This window comes from Calliopsis andreniformis, chromosome 4 (assembly GCF_051401765.1).
Source record: "Calliopsis andreniformis isolate RMS-2024a chromosome 4, iyCalAndr_principal, whole genome shotgun sequence".
Taxonomy (NCBI): domain Eukaryota; kingdom Metazoa; phylum Arthropoda; class Insecta; order Hymenoptera; family Andrenidae; genus Calliopsis; species Calliopsis andreniformis.
The window spans coordinates 9,599,445-9,622,648 of record NC_135065.1 but is presented as its reverse complement, the minus strand read 5'-3'; the positions used below and the strand labels follow the sequence as shown (position 1 = coordinate 9,622,648).

Sequence of the window (23,204 nt, the reverse complement as noted above, 5' to 3'; positions counted from 1 at the left end):
CACGAAGGCAAATGGTGCTTTTGGGATCTTGGGAATGGGTTTTGGGGGAAGAACTGAGGAGATGGGATCATTGTTTGAGTTTCTAGGTGGTAACTGATTGGGCCTGGGATCATATTAGTGCAGATTTTGACGCCCCTGGCGGTGGTGAGTGGATGGGTTCCTTAGATGAGTATAGGGAAGTTTGAGGGAGGAAGTTTTGGGGATGAGAAGACTATGAAGATCTTGAGACTGTGATACTTTTTATCGAATGAATGACTAGCAATTTTTAAAAATCGAAAGAATTTGTAATTGAACTGTATTATTTACTGTCTCAAAGATTTTGAATATTTGTTAAATATCTAGTGCATGTACCTAGATATATTCTACTCTCTTAAAACATAAATTAATTTCTATTTACTGAAAATTTATCGACCAACAACACTCATAAAATACATTCATTTCACACCCGTTTCCCAGGAACATGAAAGATAACAGTAAAAGACTCACTGCTATAATCTTAAGCAATTAAAAATTTTAAGCTTCACCTAATCCCTGCTTGTAGATAGTGCGCAAGCATTCCCAAATTAACAATAATAAACAACAAAACGAATTTCTGGAATAAAATGCATTCAGTGCATTCCTCGTCACATTACCTCCTAATCAATAATTAAAATATAATCATGAAAAAATAACTCACTATACAGTTCATCATTTTCTTCCGTGAATAGTCCCTGATCACCGCTCGTTAGAAAAACCTCATAGCTCAAGGTGGGTTCTAAAAAAGTCAGATAAAAGAAGACATAACTTTCGCTGCTCGAACCCAAACAAATATCACAGATCTACCGATGAACCTTTTATCAAGAATCAACTGTAATCGTCGAATAGGAGAACAAACGATCTCCATACTTACGATAAATGAAAGAAAGGCTCGCGAACATCTTCGTTAATTCGACCCACGAGCTGAATGCGTTCCCATCCGTGCACCGTTTCACGTCTTACGTGTAACTAACAGTATCTGCCTTTGCGATCGTTTTGTTGCAATTACGCGGCCTCTGCCCGATTATCTCGAGCGTGCGAGATTACTGTTAAACGATAATGAACGATAACAAACGATAACGATAACATACGGCGACGATAACTAATTCGCCCCAGTCTATTGTGGATTCCCGCGGGACAGCGGGAGGAAAAATCAAGGCGAAGGGGGTATATCCCCTGGATCAAGAGCTAAATCGGGATCAACACGTAACACGTGCGTGGACCGGTTTTCGCACGTGCGCCGCGCCTCTAATCCCCGTGCACACGCGATCGCGTTTGCCCGGCGAAACGTGAAAACAGATGCATATTCATGAGCTGGGGAGCACGATGCACCCTACTGGGGTACGTGTTAGCTTCTGGCGATACATTGCTGGCTGAGGCTGGCGTCTGTGAGCCTCAAGACGCTTTCTAATGCTTTCAACTCTGTGTGCACTTTGGACATGACATCTTGCTTTGAAATTTGGGAAAGTCACTGAAGTCCTAAATGTTTATTCAGACTTTTCGTGTGGCTACAAATAATTGAAGAGATTTTATGCATTTTCTGTGATATGAATGTGTCGTATGTGTATTTATGTATGATAGTGTGTACCATAAGCCTAGCATTATTATTACCTGCTATCCGTGTTTCATGAGAAGTCTCCTGAAAAGTATTGCCCAATACCTGAATTGAAGATATTACCTGAGTGAACATATTACTTCAGGATAATATTATCTATTTTTTATAAGTACTACTAGCTTTATCCTATTATTCTTTTAGAAAAATGAACACGTGTTTTCAACACGTGACGAATCGTGTGCACTGTTATTTTAATATTAGTTTAGTCTGTGATTGAATTTAGGGGGCCTCGAATGAAATCCTGTGGGAATGTTTTATTTTATGAAATTTTTCCATTTTTGTTTCATCCACCCTGTGTGCTTTCAACGTTCCATTGAAAATAGATACGTATAACGTTTCTGTATCTTCTATGGTGAACGAACGAGATTTTAATATAAATTAAACAACGTGAAAAAATGATGAAGCACTTTGTTGAAATAAAATCGGGGTGCGTGAAACGAATGGAGCGATTTTTCAATTGCATTTGGTGTGAGCAGACGGAAGTGTACTCGACGATGAATTTTTTTAAAAAATATACGTAGTATTTAGTTGTACAGTCGATTAAAAGTAATTGTTTTAACCAAGTGGACTGTTTTTAATAGCGTTATCAGATTTTTATTTAATCTTTTCGGATCAGTAATGCGCGCAGCTTATCCTGTTATAAGTCAGCCACTTTTAATAGACGATACACATATAACTTGTATTGGAAACAGAGAAAATACACTTTATAATTTAATTTAATTAACTGACCTTAGGCTTAACAAAAAATTAAAAAATTTATCACTGACATATATAATATACTTCATGATTATTTTTAGGTATGATTCAAACGAACGATAATCTCAGAACGTCGCAATCAGTGTAATGAAGCAGTAACTCTGGCAAAATGTCAGCAGCTATCTTCCAAAAGGACATAGTCTGACACTCTGTCACAGGTTGTCGAACTCGTTCTAAAAGTGACTGTCATCTCCCCGACTGAAAAGTGCAACGATCTACTATTCTGCTAAAAAGACTAAAGTTAACCCTGACACCTTAAATACTTTCTGAACGAAGCGTTTCGCTACGTGCTTTCCATTTCAGACATACTTTCATTAAACGTCTAGTAAGATTTATTTTACAAATCACTTTGCACTTTTTTCTTGCACAAAATAAGCTAAAAAAACTTACCTATACCTATACAATAGTATACTAATAACAGCTGCGATCCACTCTCAATGATCTCTCAGCAAGCACACCCCAAGAGGCTCCCCTAACCATCAAATCATCATTCCTCTGCCCCACCCCAGCCCCAAAAAGAAGAAAAATCACGTCCCTCGAATTTCGTCCTTCCCATTGCAAAGCAGCTCTCGCGAGAGACTCCCGACCCACCCCCTGTCCCATTTTCATCAAAGAGCACCAACTAAAGGAGATCCCAGCGAAACCGTGACAGACAAAGCAGCCAGAGTCGGACAAAGCTCGCAATGGTCACTGCAATGTCCGCGGCGCAGGGTGGGGCGGAGGACCAAGCGGGGTGGAGAACAGAATTTAATCATATTTCGATCTCGCGCCTTTTCACCTTTTCTCCTTCCCCATTTCCTCTGGCTCGCGCGACAAAGTCGTCCCAATCTCTGCGGTGAGGCCTTTCTCGTCTCACAGCGCACTCCTCGACACCATAGAATTATTTCAATGAACCACCCCCTTCTTGGACCAGCTTCGAATCTAACGAGAGCTCGCTTTTCAGTCGAGCAGAATTCTATCCCCCAGACGTTGCCACGAATTTATTATTTTTATTTTACGAGTAATTAAGGGGTAATCCCCTTGGTATGAGATGCAAACAGAAGAAGGAAGTACAAGAGAAATTAAAGTTAAAAATTAAAGAACTATTAAAGAATGCAAAGTAGTTCATGTCGAAAGGTACGTAGAACAAAAAGAGTTAATTTTCGTTCCTTTTGACCATTTAGAGGTTACTGTATTTCCTCTTTGAGAAGAAGACGATGTCTTAAAGAGAGCTTAGAGTTTGAAGTAAGAAAAGTACCGAGGACCCTAATACTTGCATTTACTAGCAATCAATAGGTGCTCAGTTATGACTGATAAGAAACATAGGACAGCCCATAGACCAAGAATCCAGAAGAACCTATACTAAAAATACTCTCAATATTTTTTACACAAAATTGTTGGTAGGACGACCATATAATGGACCATATTGACCGAGTTCTTACTTGCTGTTCCTCAAACCAGCGACACGATTTTTCCCGTCCCCTCTGAACGCCCTTTCGACCCCCTTCTTTCTTTTCCAAGACCGCGTTAACCGCTTCGTGAGCGTTCCCAGCCTCCACCCCCGACGAGAGCAGCTCGCGGGCTCCCTGCCGAGCGAAAAACTCGATCATCCGCGGTGCACTCCTCGGTAACGAGATTCTTTCGAATGTAACCGCGGTACGACGGGGAAAACTCTTTTGAGACCGTGCTGTAATTTACTGGAGTGGATGGGCCAACCGACGACGAGATGGCACGCCTTGTCTGAAGGCCTCCTCGACCGAGGATTCGATTTCTTCTGTTTTCTCTACGCTAAACGAACACGCGAAGAGTTATTTGCTCGGAGAGAGTCAATGCTCCGGGGGATGGTAGGGGACCTGGGGTTTCTTCGGTTCGCGAATTTTAGGTCTGGAGACCGCTGTTTTAGGTTTAATGGAGAGATTTATGGCTTTGGCGCGGTAAACGAGGTTTCCGCGGGGGTGGAGTTTTTGGAAAATTGGGGACATTATGTTTGGAGAGGGTAGATGTTCGTAAATGGATAGAGAATCTCTGGGGAGGTTCTGGTATGAGTACTAGAGACTTCGAATCTTTTGTGAAACTTAACTTCGTTTCTTGAGAATTTCACAAATTATCGAATCTCATATTCAGATTCTAATGTCTATTAAACTGTCTTCTACTCGAGCACATTAATCATTTTATCCTAATTCAGATTCTTTAAACATTGAAGAATCGATTTACACTCCAATTTCAACTTCCTCTAGAGTAATTAAAAAATGTTTCATTTTTTATAGTGCACTTTCCTACTCAATGAAATGTGTCTGATCGGTTAATCTGTTTTTTTTCCAGAAGCAACAGTTAGGACAACGAACACGCTACGATTTCAAGCGACATCAAATCAACCAGCATTAAACGCAATTACCCACGAGAGATGACGCAGGGTATTGAGTTAGTTGCTACTCGTTATCCGGCAAATTGATCAAACTGCCTTTACTTAAGTGTATCTGCCCATCGGCAAGCGCTACGAGGTCGAACGTATCAGTTCTGATAAGTTGCACCTGTTATTGTAATCAAAATTAAAGCGTGAACAGATTAGAAGCTAGAAGCATACAGAAGCTTCGTTAAAATGCATCTAAAATTCTCCAAACACAAGTTGGATTAATGCCTGGCATATTCTTGAAAAATAAAAATAAAAATTCAATATTTACAAAATCAATATCCAATTACTGTACTTCTCTGCGCCTCATACTCGTTAAAAAATTTTGTTGAAACCCCTCCCACCGCCAATACGACTAAAATAACGAAATATTTATCCCCTCAACAACCAATACATACGTATCACAGAGTTCGCTGCAAGTAGTAGTAGTAGTAGATATGACCAATTCAGCCAATAAGGAAAATGCGTGTGTGCCATCTCTATGTATTTATCTACAGAACCAATCAGATCCACTGACAACATCCGAGCTCCCAACGCTACACGTGCGATATAATCACCGATCTAATGTATAAACCTCCCTAAAAAAGAATTTATTCTCGTTCTCGATGAATCCAAATTCAAGGTCCCCTCGTGTCCCTGCCCCAGTTAATGAAATATTCACAAGAAGAATATCTTAGGGACGTAAATGGGTTAACACGATATTCGCGTGGAAAACGGTGTCGCCACCGACAGGGGTAAACTCTTTTGTGCTGAGGGGTGCAAACGCGGGCCAGAGAGGACTCGTGACACGGGCAGCTGTTCGAATTACACCGGGCTCGCCCTCGGCGCGTGGACGGTTTATTGACACACACTCCAGGCGACTGCGGTATTATTACCGATGTGTGCCCGTGTAGTCGTCGCGATATGGCCCGGTTTTCGAGGAACGAGGACGAGCATCGGGACGAATCTCGGGGAAAATCAACAATGCCGCCTCTTCCTTTCCTCGACGGTCCATTCTTCCCGCGGTCCTTATCCTAGAAAATGATCATCCCCCAATCCTCTGCAATTTTTAAGGCCCCATGATTACTTTCCCCTAGGGTAAGCATTGACCTAAACTGAGCCTCTTGGACGCTGTTATTTCTGAATTTCTGATTTGTATCGTAAATGCTAGGGGAATATTACGATCTTTGTTGAAAGATGAAGATGTATTATGCTCTGGTTATTGAGAAAATCAATTTTTATGATATGTCATGTGAAATTTGTTTTAGTTAATTCTATGTTGTTTGTAGTTAGTTTTGAAGAGGCATTTTTCTATCTAAAGAGGGTAAGGAGTTTCTATGATTTTAGTAAAAGAAGGAGAATAATTAGCAAACAATTAAGATTTGCAAGATGTAGGTATTACTCACACAAAAACATCTGAACTACTTACAAACCAAAATACCTACACTACTCAGTCTTATATAGTGAACTATTTACAAACTTCACATGACAGTATCATTACCCATTAAACCGAAATATTTCTTAAACTTCAGAAAACCACACACCTTCTTCCAAATCTCCTCAGACAGAAATACACAACACCTAATTGAAAAAAAAGAGAATATCCGCGCAATTCAGGCCCTCCCCATCAAACCACCCACCACCAATTATTCTCAATTGACATTCAGCGCACTCGATGTTTGTCGAAAGGTACATCGCAGTCCCTCGAACATCTCCTCGCAGGGGTTGCATCCGAGAGCAGCATCCCAGTAGCGGGACCGCGACCGCAGAATAGAAAGACACGAAACAGAGGTGGCGATACGCTCCGAGGCACACGCATATGCTTTTGACGTTTCGCGTCCGGTAGCGCTTCCAAGAGCGATCGTGCACCAAGGAGCACCTCGACTGTCCCGATACCCAGCGGGTACGTTACCCACGAGTGCTCGATGTCCCTGAACTCGATGCCCTACGCGTCCCTTCGATTCCCTCGCGAGGCCTCGATCGACAGGCGGAGGGGGCGAGGGAGAATCGGTGACCGGGTTCCCTCGTCAACTCGCACCGTCGCTTCCCATGCAGACTCCACGTCTTAGGTCACAGTGGTGATAGAAAGCAACACTCACCCGCCTGCTTCTCCGACTTCGGCGTGGAGGCCATCGTCTAGCCGGTAGTAGGTCCTCTCGGTCCAACGGCACTACCTCACCATTTCCGCGAACGACCGCATCGTAAACTACGCACCAGTGGCTGCCGCGGCGTTTTCGCTCTGATGTAAACCCGACGTGCACCGCTACATCTTCGTTTGTCAGCCATCTTTCGGGGCGCGCGCGCGCCGACCGCCATCCCGCGGTCGAGGCTCCAACACTTCGCCCACCAGCAGTGGCGTAGCTAGGGATCGCTGCCCACTCTGGCCTGAATCTGGGCCCCTTACCCCATTGTTTCTTCGTTTTACCTGAGTACATTATTTATGTTATGGTTGTTGTACAAGTGAAATGTAGGTTCCAAGAAAAAATTAGTATTTAATTACTAGCTAATGAGGAAGCCGCTAACGTATAGGGAAAAATATTTTTATTTCTTATTTGAAAAAAAGTTGCATTACGAATGTGAAGAATATGTCTAGTCATATTTTGTCTAAACTGCAACTCTAAAGTGCAACATTGCAATATAATTATTTGTTTTTCACACGAGTTCTATATAAAATTCTGTCATATATTTCTGAAGCAATTTAAACATGTATTTAAAAAAGGTAGAATAAAAATTTATTGGTTATGTAGGATATGAATTAGATAAATAGTGGCAGGCAAATGATAGAAAAGGTCCAGAAGATATAATATGTAGTTTATGAATATAAGATCCATGGACCATGTAAATCCAGTGGCCCCCAGAGATCTGTGCCCTGCATAAATAGCCCCCCTATAGCTACGCCACTGTCCATCAGCTGAATATGGCCGACCGCCTGTCAATCGGGTGACATTGCACCTGGAAACTGGACCAAAACGGACACTCGAGACCGATTGGGACTCTTTGACGTCGCGTCTTCCACGGCCACGTGCGTGCAAAGTTTTGATACGTCGGTGATTGGTAGTAGCAAAGTGTAAAGCTGCAAAGTGTCAGCGTGAAAATCGACACGAGTGGCAGCGCAGCGAGCGACTCTCGCGCTGCGGTACAGTGGCGCGCAAAAATCTTGCAGCGGTGGGTACACTCTGTGAGGAAAACATTGGACCGAGAGGGTCCTGTGGGGGTCATAGGAGTGAGTATTGGAGGTGGTGATTGAGAATGTGTGCAAGAGAATAGCAATTTTTTGAGAATAATAAATTAAGCAAGATTTCAAATTATTTAAAACGCTTGAATAGGAGTTATACTTATGAGGAATTGTGACACTTGAAACTAGTATTTTTGTGAGACTGCGAAATCTTTAGAAATTTAGATTGCATCCTCGAATTTGAAATTGAGTCTAATTCTTGAGATTCTAGAGACCTAGAGACCTATAGATTCCTTCCACTCGAACCTCCTAAAACTCAATGCAATCTTAAAATGGGGAACTCTGGATTGAAACAGCACTACGAGACCGCGAATAAAACAGGCACTCTAAAACTGTCTCGAAGAAAGCTCGACAAATTCCCCCAAAGCCTGCGCGTCCCCCCTCAACAGCTGAGGACTCTGGACCTGTCCGAGAACGAGTTCGTTCGAATTCCCGAGGATATCGGCAATTTTACCCTACTGAAGCAGTTGAACTTCAGTCACAATAAGCTGACAGCTTTGCCAGAGGTTCTAGGCGAGTTGACTAAGCTCGAAAATCTAAACGCAAGCTCGAATCAAATTAAGAGTGTGCCTTGGTCCCTGTCGAAATTGACGCGCTTAAAACAGGTCAACCTGTCCGACAATCAAATCGGCGAGTTCCCGCTGATGTTCTGCAATCTGGAGTACCTGAACGTGCTGGATTTGTCGAAGAATCGAATCACGACGATCCCCGACGCGGCAGCGACTTTGCACGTGGTCGAGCTGAATCTTAATCAGAATCAGATCTCGACGATCTCGGAGAAACTGGCGGAGTGTCCGCGGCTGAAGACGCTGAGGCTAAGGGAGAACTGTTTGCAGCTGAATGCTGTGCCGATTAAGATTTTGAAGGACTCCAAGGTCTCGGTCTTGGCGGTCGAGGGGAACCTGTTCGAGATGAAACAGTTCGCTGATCTCGATGGCTATGACGATTATATGGAAAGGTACACTGCGGTGAAGAAGAAGATGTTTTAAGGGGCGCTGCGATTCTGATATGTAAATGCATAATATGTAAATTGAGGGGCTCGTGAGACAAACGACCGTCAACTTCTATATTTTTCCAAGGACGCAAAGAAAGACAGTATTACCTTGTTATAGTTATTAGAACAAACTGGTTTTGTTTGTTATACTCATGTATCGATGATAAGACTAGACTGGATTGTCATAGAACGTAAGTTAATCTCAGGAAACAAGTTCTTCGCTATAGAGTCGTGGAGCTACGATCCTATAACGAGAAAGGACTGAACGTATATTTAATTCATTTTTAAACAATTAAAATTTCACAAGTTTCCCCTTTTATGAGGCTTCTGACCACTAGAATGTGTTCTTACAAGAAAAATTGTAAAATTTGACGAGGGCTGTTTTTTCTTATGAGTCCTTCAATTATGCAATGTGTTATTTAACGATTTCGATTGTAAGATTATTGTTTGAAACGCCGTGTCGTGTTCGCGCAATTTATTCGACACTTGCGAGAATGTAATACTTGTAAGTACAAATGGAGCGTTTTCGATAGCAATTGCGAATTGTGGTACCGATATTTTGCACAGATCGATGGACTCTTGATACGCACTGTCGAGATTATACGAGGCATTGGTTTAATGTTATATGGACTGCGAGACAGTACCCACTTTATATTCCCCGTTTCTGTATATTCTTAGGCACGATTTATGCAACGTCAAAGTATGCGAATCAAGTGCCTTAATAAATGATTTCCACGAAACGTTTTTTATCTCTGTGGCACAAGTATTCGATTGTACATTGCAGGAAACGAACTGTTTGCGATTTTGAGACGAATTTTGAACATATTCGGTGTCGCATATTTCGCCACATTGTTCTGTATGTGCTCTAAAATAAATATTCTGTAAATAGAAGCTCGAATCATAGTCACCATTTTATTATACCTTGCAATGTGTCGAATTGTATGTGTACTGCAAATTTTATGAAATAAATTGTGTATGTATTTTTAACCTGTTCATTTTGCCTCCATTTTTATCCCACTTCGATTATACAAATTTTATTTGCTTCCTAATTCTGAATATTTGAACATTAACGATCGAAAAATAAATGATCTTTTGCATAACAAAATGGCGTGTTTGGTTCCTGCTTTCTCGGCGGAAAGCGTCACTGAAATTAAACGCAGGGAAAAAAGAAGAATCGACAGGTGAGTCGCGACCAGTATAAAAAAAGTTTCATGCTTCAACTTCCAAGTTAGCAACCCTTCACTTGCGGATACGTGAGTAGCTTAAATATTGCTTCATTAGGGACGAGATATTTGTATTCCACTCTTTTCTCGGCTGGACAATTACGGCTAATTTTAGAGTGCATTCAGTATCCGATCATCAGCTAACACGCGAGTAATTAACAGCCAGAAAGCTATATTTTTTGCCTGCACAGTTACAGGTTGCATATCCACCGAAAATTGAGTCATTAAAAATCATTCTTCACGCGTAGACACTACTCCCGATCGCATTCCATGAATTTGCATTTCGTTTGCAAATTCATCATGGGAAGTGCATGATACAGATGCAATCTTGCGAAATTCGACACGATTACATTGAAATCATAACTGTGCTGTCGTTTCTATTCTTAATTACATTTATGAGCGTTAAAAACTATCTCGTTTGCCATATTTCGGAGACTGTTTTGGACTGTTTGAAGTTTAGCAAAACTTATACATGTCTGGAGTACAGACGACGAGAATCTTGTGTATGGAAGACATACTGCTCTAGTCTTTTACGAATTTCGAAGTTTCGAACTCGTAACCGATCTGAAAGATTCTTACATTTTAATTAATTAAAATAAATGTGTATAATTATGACGACGTAAAAGTTTCCCTGGCTGCATTGTCATCAATTGTTTATATTATGCTTGCACCACAATAGGACGTCCAACTAACGACCACTGCCGTACTATGGACATAATGTGCCCTGTACTACCTTCTGTGCGACATTTCAATTTTAACCACTTGCCTTATAATTCTTTTTCAAATAATTATCTCAAATCAACTATTATAGTTACTAAGTATGTACTATCACGAAAACGATTTTACTTCATTTTGAATGACTAATGAATGAATTGTATTACTGAACCTATTCAGGTGCGAGTATTTAAAAAATCGAAATAGATCAATCGAATTGTATTTCTCAGGAATACTAGACTTTGTATGAATATTATATTTTAGTAATTAGTATTGAATAAATATACAGGGTGACCCATTTGAAATTTCCCACGAAATCTCCTACACTATAAGCTCATTTCAAAAAATATTTTAAATAAAACTTACCCTATTTCGGGGAAGACATCATAATGGTTGAAAATTGTCTCAAACTGGACGTCTTATTTCAAATATTTTTTGAATCGAGCTATAGTTTCAAATAGCTCATCCTGTAAAATAAAGTTACTTCTGTAAAATATGTAGTCTTGAATGAAACTTCTAATTCTGATCGTCAAATATAAAACAAAAGTTACCTCTGGTAATCTCAGTGCTAATAAACATTAACTAAATTACAATTATTCTCAAAAGAAAAAAAAAATACTCACACCCTTTTCTTCCAAACCTCAAACAATCTATCCCCCATCAAGCAACTCCTGTTCGAAAATAAGCCCCATAAATTCCCCCATTTCCAACACGCAGCCCAAACCCATGCCCAGGGCCCCACGAATCGCTCTACACCCCTGCAGGGAGCACTGCTGCTCGTCGGCTCGCTTGACCAGCGTAGTCCCTAGCAAGTGTTTCCCCGAACATGGCGGACGGTGGTCATTCGAATTTTCAAGGGACACAATGAAAGTGCACCGAGCTCGCCGCGGTGATGTCCGTGACTAAGGGCGTGTGGTGATCGCGAAGGGTGGCCGACGTGGGTAGCCAGGGGGCGGCGTGAACGCGAACGGCTGCATGCGTGCCGGCGTGTCGCCGTCCTGACTCCACGGGGCGAGAGTTTTGCCGCGGCGCGATTCTGTGTCTCGGAGAGCGACCGACCGTGGCCCCCATGGTCGTAAATGGCTGACGGGGATCGGGAAATGAGGGCCGAACGTCGCGCCTGATTCCACGGCTGAGACGCTGAGGTACGACATAGAGCCGCGTTCGAGGGATCGAGCGACACCCGCGCTGTGTCGGTGTCTCCTCTGCGCCGAGAACACCGACCGGGTCTGTCCCAAACACCGCCCCCGCTGCTGGGAGCTGTCGACCCCGGGGGTTGCTCGTGTCCCACCGTATTCGACAGTGTCTTTCGTCGATTGATCGTACCCGCGGCGGTTCCTCTGCGTACCACGAATCGCCGGCCCATTTCGATCACGCTCGACGCGCTCGTCACGCGGCGGTAAAAAAGCTTCTCGAAAGTGTATCGCTCGAGCGCGACGAGAGAGTCTTGTTTAGAACCCGTGCAAGCTGAAACGAGAGCGCCGCGGGCTGGACTGCTCTCGTTTAATGAGATGCCGATCATATGGTCGCTATTTCGCTCGACGGACTCTCGCGATTCGGTTCTAGCGTTAACGTACCTCGACGAGATCGTAATGGACGTAAACGAATGATTCGGTGGGAGACGGTCTGGGTTCGTATCCGTGGACCATTATGTGTAGGTTTTTTGGATACGAGAGGAGATAATGTTGGGTTGTTATGGAATATGGCCTGGGATTGGGTTTCAGGATGTGCTGGATTGCTCCTTTGAGATGCAGGGTTTGGGATGTTTCAGACTGATTTGGAGCACTGATCTTGAGAGATTTTGGGGAGAGATTATTTTAGCATTGATAGGAATAAATACAGGATTTCTAGTTAGTTGTAGTCTATACCATTGAGAAGAAATGGATATTCTATTATTCAGTCTTGCGGAGAAGCTAAATTCTCTTGAGTCACTTTGAGTTTTAAATTTTGTTGAGCAGAATAGTATATTGGAAAAGACAACTATGTCTTTCTAATCTCTTTTATATTTACTATAATTTAGATACATATTTCTTTGCATTTTCAAGCTCCAAGTTGTGATGCACTTAGAAAAACTAGAATATATTTATAGCTCTAGAATAGTACTAGTAGTTCAAAAGTATGAAAATTATTTGAGGCAAAAGCTTTTGAACTTATGTTAGTCATATATGAAACATGTGTTAAAATGTTTCTTCTTACTGTGTGTGGCTACAGAAACAGGGTAGAAAATGTCAGAGCCAGAAGAAAGTCTGGCAGCGCCGGATAGCACTACGAGAGAACAAAAGTTGGGTTTCTCTCATGGAGATGATGTTCTTCTACAACATAAAGATGGCAAATTTTACCTTGGAACAGTCGTTGAGGTATATTCATAGACTGAAATGCTAATTAATTTCTATGTAATAGAACTTCTTGATATGCTAAATATTGTGTACACATAGGTGGATTTGGCAAGGGAGAGATGCCTTGTCAAATTTCTGGACAATACCTCCGCCTGGTCCTCAGTTAAGGAGCTGACAAAGCTATCAATGCCAGACTCCGAAGTTATGTGTGTTCTTTGCAAGAAATCTCAGCCCAAGACTGATAACAATATTATTGTTTGTGACAAATGTGGTCGAGGTTATCATCAACTTTGTCATCAGGTAATGGAAACTTGTTTCTGATTGAATATCTATTTCATGATTTTTAAAAGATTATTGTGTATGTAGACCACACACTATATTACAAAATAAGGGAGACTAGAATGTATATTTACAGCCTCAAATATCAAAAGAAGAAACAGCAGCTGAGGCACATTGGATGTGTAAAAGATGTATAGATAGTCAACCACGGACACGTGAACTTGTAGAACCAAAAACTTCTATGGTAAAGGCAAGTATCAGAAAAGTTTGCAGTGGTAGGGACCAACCTCAGCCACCACCAGATGATATGACCAAGTTGCCGTATGATGTAAGTATTTCAAGTCACAAATATTGTTAATTTAAAAAGCTAGCAATGTTTAGAGAGCATTATTCAAAAGAGTAATATTCTGTAAAAGATTTATGGAATCAACAGCTAATATTTTATTGCAGCCTAATATGTTAAATTGGGATGCACATCATAGAGTAAATGCAGAACAAATTTATTGTTATTGTGGACTCAATGGAGAATGGTATACACAAATGCTGCAATGTGCCCGTTGTAAGCAATGGTTTCATGAAAAATGTGTCAGTTGTCTAACTTATCCTTTATACAGTGGAGATAGGTAAGTGCAACAAACAAAATATTAAAATATTCAGTAAAAAATCTATGATTTTTGTACTCATATTTTGGACTTACAATTGTTCGTTTTTTCTAGATTTTATGTATTTGTTTGTTCAATGTGCAATTATGGCAAGGAATTCGTACGGCGACTGGAATTAAAATGGGTAGATCTGGTGCACCTGATGTTGTACAATTTGACTGTTTACAATGCTAAAAAGTATTATGATTTGGATACTGTTATTGTACCTTATGCCAATGATAACTGGAATACTTTGCAGCTTCCACCACGGGTGAGAATATTTCCTGAACTTTAAAAACATGTCTCGAATATTTTTATTTTTTTTTAAAAAAGATATTGACATTATGTTGATGATAAATATGAGTATGTATTTGTCACCATTAGATCAGGGATGTCAGTGCTCAAATACGCAGAGAGTCTATACTAGCAATATTGACAAATAATAGAAACAGGTTCAAATGTGGCAGAGAGATAAAGAAACGTACTACAATATGGGGTCTTAGAGTTAGATTACCACCACCATGTCCAATTGTTAATCTTCCAGCAACTGGGGTAATAGATGATTCTGTGTTACGTAGATGCTGGGGTGCTAATAAAAGACTGCAATATCTTCCTCCACCTACAGGGTTAGTTGCTATGGCGTTAAACCGAACTGCTTGTCGTCAATTCTACAAATGCCTATTAATTCGTTTGATTCGAAGTAAAAATCGTATTGTTTCAGACCCGTAAGTTTACCAGAAAGTACAAAACAATTAACTGCGCTGAAACAAAGCACAGCGGAAAATTTAGAAATTCCTGTCAACCCATCAGACGTGGTAATGCGTGGAACAATTTATCAAAATTCGGAAGCAGAACAGAGCTCGTGTCCGAGTCCAAGTCCACCGAGTCAATCTACACAGTCTCTAAGAGAAAGGTATACAAAATACACGAAGTTGTTCAACACATAATAACACTATTTTCTATTTTATCATAGGTATAGCGGAGGTGGTTTTGTGAAGAAATCATTTCCATTCCCCAAACTGAGCTTACAAAGAAGACGACGTTTGATGGCATTAGGAAGTTCCCGCGAAAGAATGTTACGCAAGCACAAGAAGAGAGAAAAAGGTGATGGTTCCCTCAGCAAAGCTCAAGGTGTTAGAGAAGCTAGATACAGGAAAGCAAGAAAGCTACTGAAGAATGCTATAGCCAAGGTATCACGAAATAAACTATAGCAACGACGTTCATCTTTTTCATACAACAGGGAGATGCAACGCAATATTTTGTGACGTTTTTCAGAGTAAATCTCGAAGTTCGGAAGCATCTGATTTACCACCGACGCCGCCAACCTCAGTCTCTGGCCCTCCCACGCCACCAGCTACGACTTCCGGAATATCTGAACTGTCTGTGCCTAGTTCTGTGGAATTGATGCACCCTTTGCCACCGTCAACACCCGCGGACACAAGCGGGGACGAAACCAGTTCGAGGGGAACGTTGGACTCCTTTATTCCACCGCCCAAAGACTTTGAAGGCAAGAATAATCCATTTAGAAATCTCAGTGACTTGTTGGGGACACCCGGCAATCTCAATCAAACGAATTCGAGTACCCCGTCACCATACAATCAATGTCCAATCACGTTGCCCCTACCGCTCACTCCTGTTATATCTCAACCGCCGGTAATACGGCCAGCCAAAAGACAATTATCAGAAAAGGATATTATTATAGACAGAAACGGGCAAGTAAAGCGTAGACGACAGCATAGGAGAGGTCGCCCATCGCAACAGCAGATACAGCAGCAGTTTCAACATACCGCTAGCAAGACGGCGACCATCTTGCCAGCGCGTAATAATGAGGTTAAAAGTGAATTCGCGAGGAATTTAAGAAGTTCGTTTAACGGTGCCTCGAGCAGTGCTAGTAGCCAAATTGGCAACTGTGTTGATTACGCCTTGAACGGTAGGAGACTGAGGCAACGTCAGAGCAATGACAAATTGCCTCCGCCGGATCCGCAGCCACAGAAGAAAGGTAGCGTACCATCGTCCCCAAAGTGTTCACCCGTTAAGCAAAGTGCACCCGACATATCCATAGATGATCTAAAGTCATCGGTGAACATATACTTCGGAGCAGCAAATAGGATCGCTGCTGGTGAGAAGTTTGTTATCAAAGCGAAGAGGATAGGGCCGAACGGTCAGACTCAATACCTAATCGAGTGGGAGGGACCCAATACTTAACAGTAAATAATCCGTTTACGATTCAATGTATTGCAATCGTGTAAAAGAATGTTCTGTTGGCATCGAGAGCTGAGGTAGCCAGAGTTAAGCTGCCGATCATTGATTTCTATTATTATTATTTTCTTTTCGAAACAGCTCGGTGTTTAAACGAAACAAACGATTAGTGACAAATTGACTTGCGTCACATGCACTGCCATTCGTTACATATGTTTTGTGTAATAAGTACGTATTAATTGGTGTACGATGTGTGACTGTTCTTGCAAATGTGAGCCTTATTTCATTCGACAACTGAGTCTTATAAAGATAGTCCAAGTCAACGACAAACTTCATTGCTGGACAATGAATTTGTTTCGCTGCTTATTTAAAAACTACCGTCAGCTGGTTTGGTATAACTCTATCGAAAAAAAAAGCTAACACTTTCTTTCTCATCCGTTCCGCATTTACAGTCAAAATGTACCGTCCATGATTATCTTCGACGCCTAAAATTCGATTAACGTTTCTATGTCTATTTTACTACAGCGGTAAAATAGGATTGCTTTTAGGAGAAAGAAACATTTACAAGAACAATCAGATACATTGCTTATAAATTGTACATATTGTAGCATAGTAGTTTCGCAGAAGGATTGATGAATGTGAACCACGCGAAAGCAACACGCCGTTTGCCGCGACGGTTTTACATTTGTTAGAGATTGGCCAATCGCTCCTGACGAGTCGCGGAGCAGACCATGATCACGACAAGGAAAGATAAAGCGAATTGAAACTGACAGTTGTTCCTCTCACTTGAGCTAACATACTAGCGGACGTTAGTAGTTAGTGTTAAAGAGTTAAAAGAAAGAAACAGAAAGAAGTAAAAAAGCAGACATCCTGCAAAGGTTATTTTTCAATACAATCGTAGAGATAGACATCCGCTTCTGTACCTTCATCGTCCTGAATCGTTCTCTGACACGATGCAAACGAAATCAAAATTTTCCATCGCATTTAATGACTGTTACTGCCATGCACCGTTTTGTCTTCTGCTGCAATTTAGGAGTACGAGGCGTATACCTTACTAGTATTAATTGCTGGTGAATTTTCATAGAAATTTAATAAGAGTTAGGGAAGGGTTTCGAGTTGACCCAACGATTCAAGACGATGTAGTTACAGTTCTAGCATTGCTCACTATTATACAAGACTAAGGGTAAACAGCATACCTATAATAACGTAAAGTTTAAAAGAACAGCAAGCTGAATACGTAAGTGATTGGCCATCTTATCTGTGCAAGGGTAACGCGTTTGTAAATTTATGAAATCATTTGGGAATCGAGATGTAGAAAATCTTTATGAAACTGTTCTTGTTATTACTAAAATTGTAGGGCATGAGAGCTATCTGTTCGTGTGTAATCGATACTTCTACGACATTGCAGATTGGAAATTATCGCGTTTTAAGAGAATACGCTGCTGTGGCTATTTATAAGCTAAATTAACGACGAAGTTTTGTGTATCGAAATCTATTTCCTTTGATTGGAATCGTGATGTACCTAATGCTGCACAGAAGCTGTGGTCAGAACTTACTAATCAGTAGACGTCTATAGCAAACTGAAGGAAAATTAGGTATCACAATAATTCTTTTTAAGTTCTTAAATTAATGTAGTTCGTTAGAAAAATAGATGAATTTTTTGTCTGTACGACTGTGTTTAAGGTTTCTTTTAAGTTCAGTACGGACGACCAGTTATGAAAAAGTAATTATATTGAAAAGCTCTGCAACGAACAGTTAGTATGATAAAGATAATAGTCATCTAACGAATCAGTCTTTCTTGGGATACCAAAAGTACCAGGGAGTTGATAGAGAGAACATGTTTTTCACAGATCTTTCGAAATAATTTCACGAATTGCGTTCGTCCTCATTGTTCGATTAGCTTCTAATTGATTTGTGCAAACAATGCGAAAATGTACGAGTTTCCCAAAAAAAATGAGAGCGAGAAATCCGCAAGTCATTCATGCTTAGACAGACTTACCTAAGATAGGTATTTTAAGCATTATTTATTTAATCTACTACATATAACGATCATTTGCATTGTGACTCCTTTAGAGAGGAAGAGAAAAAGAGAGAAAGAGAGCTACAAGTTCAAAGCTATACTTTGGTTCACGAGAGTTCGTAGTCCTAGTGATGGCAATTTTGAAGTTACGAAACACCGTGCACAAGCTTTTCATTTTTGCATAGAAAATATTCCTAAATATGCAATATTATTAAAGTTTCGTTTTATCGAAAAATTCTTCCCAGCTTCCAGCATCAGAAAGAAAAATGTGTTCAAGAGTGTTTAAGTAATAATGCAAGGTGAAACTTTTCTTCCTAATCTGAAACAACTATCCATAGCACAGATCTGTTTATCATAACGAAAGTTAACTCTCTAAAGGAATGGTATAGGTAATCTTGGACGAATACACTGCCAAACATCTCTAAGTTATATTTAAATAAACGACGTTAGACAATACTGTGCTATGATATATTATATATATATTATATATATTCCATAATTTTGTTTAATATTAAACGAACCTTTGCGTTTAGTTTCTCTGTTCACTCGTCGTTCGTTCATTCATTCACGAATAATTGTAAAACGAGGAACTTCAGTACAACTTAAGCCTGTTCAATTATTATCTCTTCTACGGATAAAACACATTTTCGCTTGCGCTGCCAAGCTGCGTTCGAAACTTCAACGAACCACCGCCACCGTGCATCGTTCGCACGAACATTCACTGTCAAACACGCGCGGACTTACGGAACCAACGATGTTTCTTCTCTCGATCGAACGAGTCAACGAAACTTTGTCACTCAAAAAGGATCAGAGAGGAGCACGGGAACATCATCGGCGCGTTATCTAAGTTAATCATCCATTGTAATTTAATCGAGCGTTGCGTGTCGCCGCGTTGCGTTGTTAAACCGTTTCTATAGTTTTTGTTTTGTTACACTCTCGCGGCGCGTACCGCTGCCCAAGTTCTGCGAAATGCAACCGTCTTTCATATACCATGGCGACCCCGTTTTGTAGAGGTCACTCATTGTTAGGTTTAGCCCGAGTTGACCAGCATGAGGGACCAAACTGTGAGGAAACGTAATGATACTGTAGCTATTGTAAAACAAACAGTTTTACGGTGATACAGAGCAGCTGGCTTCCTAACAGAGACTTCAATTTCAGTGGCAGATAATTTGAATAGTTAGTAAAATAAAATTATAGACTATCGCTACGTGGAGGGTGTTAACTAATTTGTAAATTAGAGCATCCGTTAGTTACTTGGGAATTAGAGTGGAAGAGTTTATAATTTTTAAATTTCAATTCTCAATTGATGGTCATACTTTCTAAATATGAAACTAGTAATTATATAAAAGAAAAGACCATCGTTGTTATGAAAAGCGATACTAAACGCTGTTGCTCTCAAGTATACATACTGGAGCAGGAAAAAGTAATTGAATTTTTAATAAGAATCGCTACAAAGCAAAATATTTGTAACTAAAAATAGAGATAGCAGCATTTGCTACTCTGAGTAGAATTTTTTGTAGAAACTGGCTACTTATTCTTGTCAGTGAATGGCAACTCACAGTTCCTTGTGTTGGTGCGACTCTGGTAGCCTCGCAGAAACGGTTCGAAGGCGACGAACAAAGCATTGAACTCCGCTTAGGAAGAATCTTGTACAAAGTCAGCGTAGACGATAGGGGTGCGAGAGAGAACACAGTCCTCAAGCGCGAGGACAAGGAAGCGTTACAATTAGTTCATTAATCGCGACACGAACTTTGTACTTTGTATCGTCTCGACGTTCGCGTTTCCCCGGAAGCGCCACAGGCGGAAGTAAGGTGAAGAATTGTACTGCCAGTATCATAATGTAAATATTTCTCTCCCCACAGATACACGAGTAATCCCCTCCCCCATCCCCCATTCCCGCTGTTTTTAAAATAACAGATTATTCCATGAGTACGACAGCGAGCGCGTATATAATTTTTTGCGGAACGTTTGTATGATTGTTGAGCGAAAACCGACCGAATGTAGGTATACGATGCATCGTCTTCGCGCGAGATTTTCGTTTCATCATTATTTCTGTCTTTAAGAGAAAGATTCAATTGAATTTACCTAATAGGTGGTCAATTTTTTTTCTCGTCATTAATTTTCACGATTTTGTAATCTTCTAAACTCTAAACATTCAAGTGAATGAATTAATGAATTTTCAAAAACGAGTATTCATGTAGGTTGTACACTTTCTGTATTTTTCTAGTAGAATTATAAAAGATGCATGTGCACTGAAAGTATGAAAGTACGACCGCCCATTTAGTAAACGCAATAAAATATTTTCCTCGGAGAATTTTTCTCGTTATTTTTTTCGACACTGCATCGATTGAGTCATTGAGTTATGATTGAATATTGTTCATTTTAACTAATGTCTCGAATGAAATTGAATTTAATGACTGCTCGAAGAATTTGCCTTTACTGATAATATTGGATGGATCTCGTTCGTGAAGTGGATGCATTTTGTTGTACGAAAAATCGCAAAATGCGAAGTGGAAATAATAGTGGACGAAGAAAAATTATTAGCAGCACGTGTCGAAGAAACGGTACTTATAAAGTCCATGTAAATACACACATTATTCCGGACTACTTTTATACGGAGATGCCGAATACATATATAAATATATATTTAATAAACATACTGTTTCTGAGAAGAATGCTCTTTAATTTTAGGCGAACGATTGTAGAACTTTTGGTGATGACTGTGCGCAAGGTGTTGAAAGAAACCTGCTATTTCTGAAGTGTTTAGTATTTTCTAAAGTGAGTGAGAAAGTTGCGTAATATATTGTAATTTGTGATACTATTGATAAGAAGATAGTTTCTATTTTGATACAGAATTTTATCAATAGAATTCGATGAATTTTTATTGAAATTCGAAGAGGGATTGAAATGTTTCTTTTTCTGTATGGGGCATCGCTTTCGAGGAAATTGATTTCGAAAATGTACAACGATGTCTTTGTATGTCTCTGTACCACGGTTTGAACATGGATTTAAAAATCATTTCTGTTTGAGTAAAACGCAATTTTCTATTCGACCATCGACAATCAAAAATTTATTTACTATTTATCAGTATTGTATTCCTACTTTAAAGTAATGAAAGTTTTCTCTATTTTTGACCATTTTTGGCTTCTAATAAAAATCTAAAGATACTTAAAATTTCCTTATGACTGAAATAAAAGTGACTAATTTATATAAACACTTGATTGCACTGATTATTCTGTATAATCATTTCACTGATAACATTTTTCAACTGGAAAATATGCATTAGCAATATACAAATATCTAACTTAATTCACAAATATTTGAAAATGTGTACAAATAAACTACCTAGCTGAATTTCTTAAATTTCCTCATAAGAAATCTCTGTTTTACCCAAAACAAGCAGTAAAAGTAAATCCTGGAAGTCAGCTTACCATAGACATAGCTGAATTTCACTCTACTCTACGATAATAACAACTGAAAGTTCACCAGCTGTTGAACACCTTTTTTTCAACACTTTGCACACGAAAAACGAATCGACCTCCAGCAAATACCTCAACGAAAGCTCTCTCGAAGTAGGTGTGCCAATTATCGATGTGCTAATAATTTTTCTACGACGCCTCTAATCAAGTACCCTCTACTCATCTAGCATATACAGTAATAATAATTTTTACGTATTTTCTTTAAAGAAAAAAAAAAAAGACACGAAATTCTGTACCCTTTTGCGCGGAGGAAGATGACTGTGCGTGGGTGAGGAATTCGAAACGAAAAGAGGGTGCCTGAGTCGTGTGAAACGAAATAATATGAGATCGTGTGAATCAAAAGAGAGAAAAAAACGTAAGCGAGCGATTTTTCGACGCGCAGGTTTCAAACAAGTTGAAACCAGTGAAAAAAGAAGCTAAAAAAGTCACCCCGATTATTCTTTGAGAATCTTAAAATAATGCAATCGAAGGAAAGTACAGCGATTCGAATATAAGCAAATTCGTGAACGATCGAATTCGCATTCCGCGTTTGATAATAGTTATGAACTTTGTGCGATGGACGATTCGACTCGAGGATCCCTTGGTTACGTTTCCTTGTGCATTTTCCATTGATAAGGTTAATTCTGTAGCGAGGGAGTCTGTATATACACCGCCTGCACTTTGTACGAATACTGCGAGAGTCGCTGTGCTCAGCGACTTTCTTTTTTTTGTTTCCTTTCGTCGTTTAATAAAGTGAATTCTTCATGACCTCTTCAAAACAGTGAAGTTAATTTTTTGTACCCCTATCCTTTTGAAACTAGTTGGTTTATGTTTTATATGTACTACAATATATACAATCGAAGGTAGTATTTGCAAATATAATAATTTAAGAAATAGACAGCTCTTCAAAAATAAAAATATGATATATTACGATTTCAAACTATATTTGAACATTAAAATATTAATATTGTTACATGCTACCATATAAAACTATATTTGACAATATCTTTTAACTTCCATATATTAAATCTATGCAAAATAGTATAATCAGCGCGAGAAATCCTCAAAGCAAGAATACTTCGGCGATCACCCGCGCCGCCTGTATTGAGTACGCGAAATCTCTACAATGTGACGAAATCAAGTTCGAGAAATTCTCAGAATAAGAGAAAACTACAGCCGCGTAATTTATACGATTTTCTAAGAAAAGTGTGAATATTTGCCTAAATTCTGTTTTGTCACATTACCGCAGGTGAAGTTATGCGTTAATTGACATATATGGTAGCATGCTAAATAATATTTAATAGTAAAAATTGCTAACGATACCGAACGATCTCCTTGAAGAAAGGATGTG

At 39.9% G+C, this 23,204-nt stretch overlaps 3 protein-coding genes across 3 annotated transcripts in view; 2 read left to right on the top strand and 1 right to left on the bottom strand.

The window, feature by feature from the left end:
• The window catches only part of C3g (C3G guanyl-nucleotide exchange factor), a 65,957-nt gene extending 58,907 nt beyond the window's left edge, over positions 1 to 7,050 (bottom strand). The window contains exon 1 of the mRNA XM_076376019.1: positions 6,854 to 7,050. Coding sequence (XP_076232134.1) covers positions 6,854 to 6,887 — 34 coding nt within the window. The 5' untranslated portion in view covers positions 6,888 to 7,050. The remainder of the gene's footprint in view (positions 1 to 6,853) is intronic.
• Positions 7,051 to 7,547: 497 nt separating this feature from the next.
• LOC143177884 (leucine-rich repeat-containing protein 57) lies at positions 7,548 to 9,599 on the top strand. The gene has a single exon (XM_076376151.1). The coding sequence runs from the start codon at positions 8,262 to 8,264 to the stop codon at positions 8,976 to 8,978; it is 717 nt and encodes a 238-aa protein (XP_076232266.1). The 5' UTR covers positions 7,548 to 8,261; the 3' UTR covers positions 8,979 to 9,599.
• Positions 9,600 to 13,145: 3,546 nt separating this feature from the next.
• Positions 13,146 to 16,381, top strand: Pcl (polycomb protein Pcl). The gene is made up of 9 exons (XM_076376703.1): positions 13,146 to 13,277; positions 13,356 to 13,556; positions 13,672 to 13,863; positions 13,986 to 14,158; positions 14,252 to 14,447; positions 14,561 to 14,802; positions 14,898 to 15,089; positions 15,150 to 15,366; positions 15,452 to 16,381. The coding sequence occupies exons 1-9, from the start codon at positions 13,146 to 13,148 to the stop codon at positions 16,379 to 16,381; spliced, it is 2,475 nt and encodes an 824-aa protein (XP_076232818.1).
• The last annotated feature ends 6,823 nt before the right edge of the window (positions 16,382 to 23,204 follow it).

Excerpts from the sequence above, each read along its gene's own strand:
- LOC143177884 (XM_076376151.1), top strand. The coding sequence starts at position 8,262 with ATGGGGAACTCTGGATTGAAACAGCACTACGAGACCGCGAATAAAACA.
- Pcl (XM_076376703.1), top strand. The coding sequence starts at position 13,146 with ATGTCAGAGCCAGAAGAAAGTCTGGCAGCGCCGGATAGCACTACGAGA. Across the intron at positions 13,278-13,355 it reads ACCTTGGAACAGTCGTTGAG|GTGGATTTGGCAAGGGAGAG; the intron begins GTATATTCATAG and ends GTGTACACATAG. Across the intron at positions 13,557-13,671 it reads ATCATCAACTTTGTCATCAG|CCTCAAATATCAAAAGAAGA; the intron begins GTAATGGAAACT and ends GTATATTTACAG.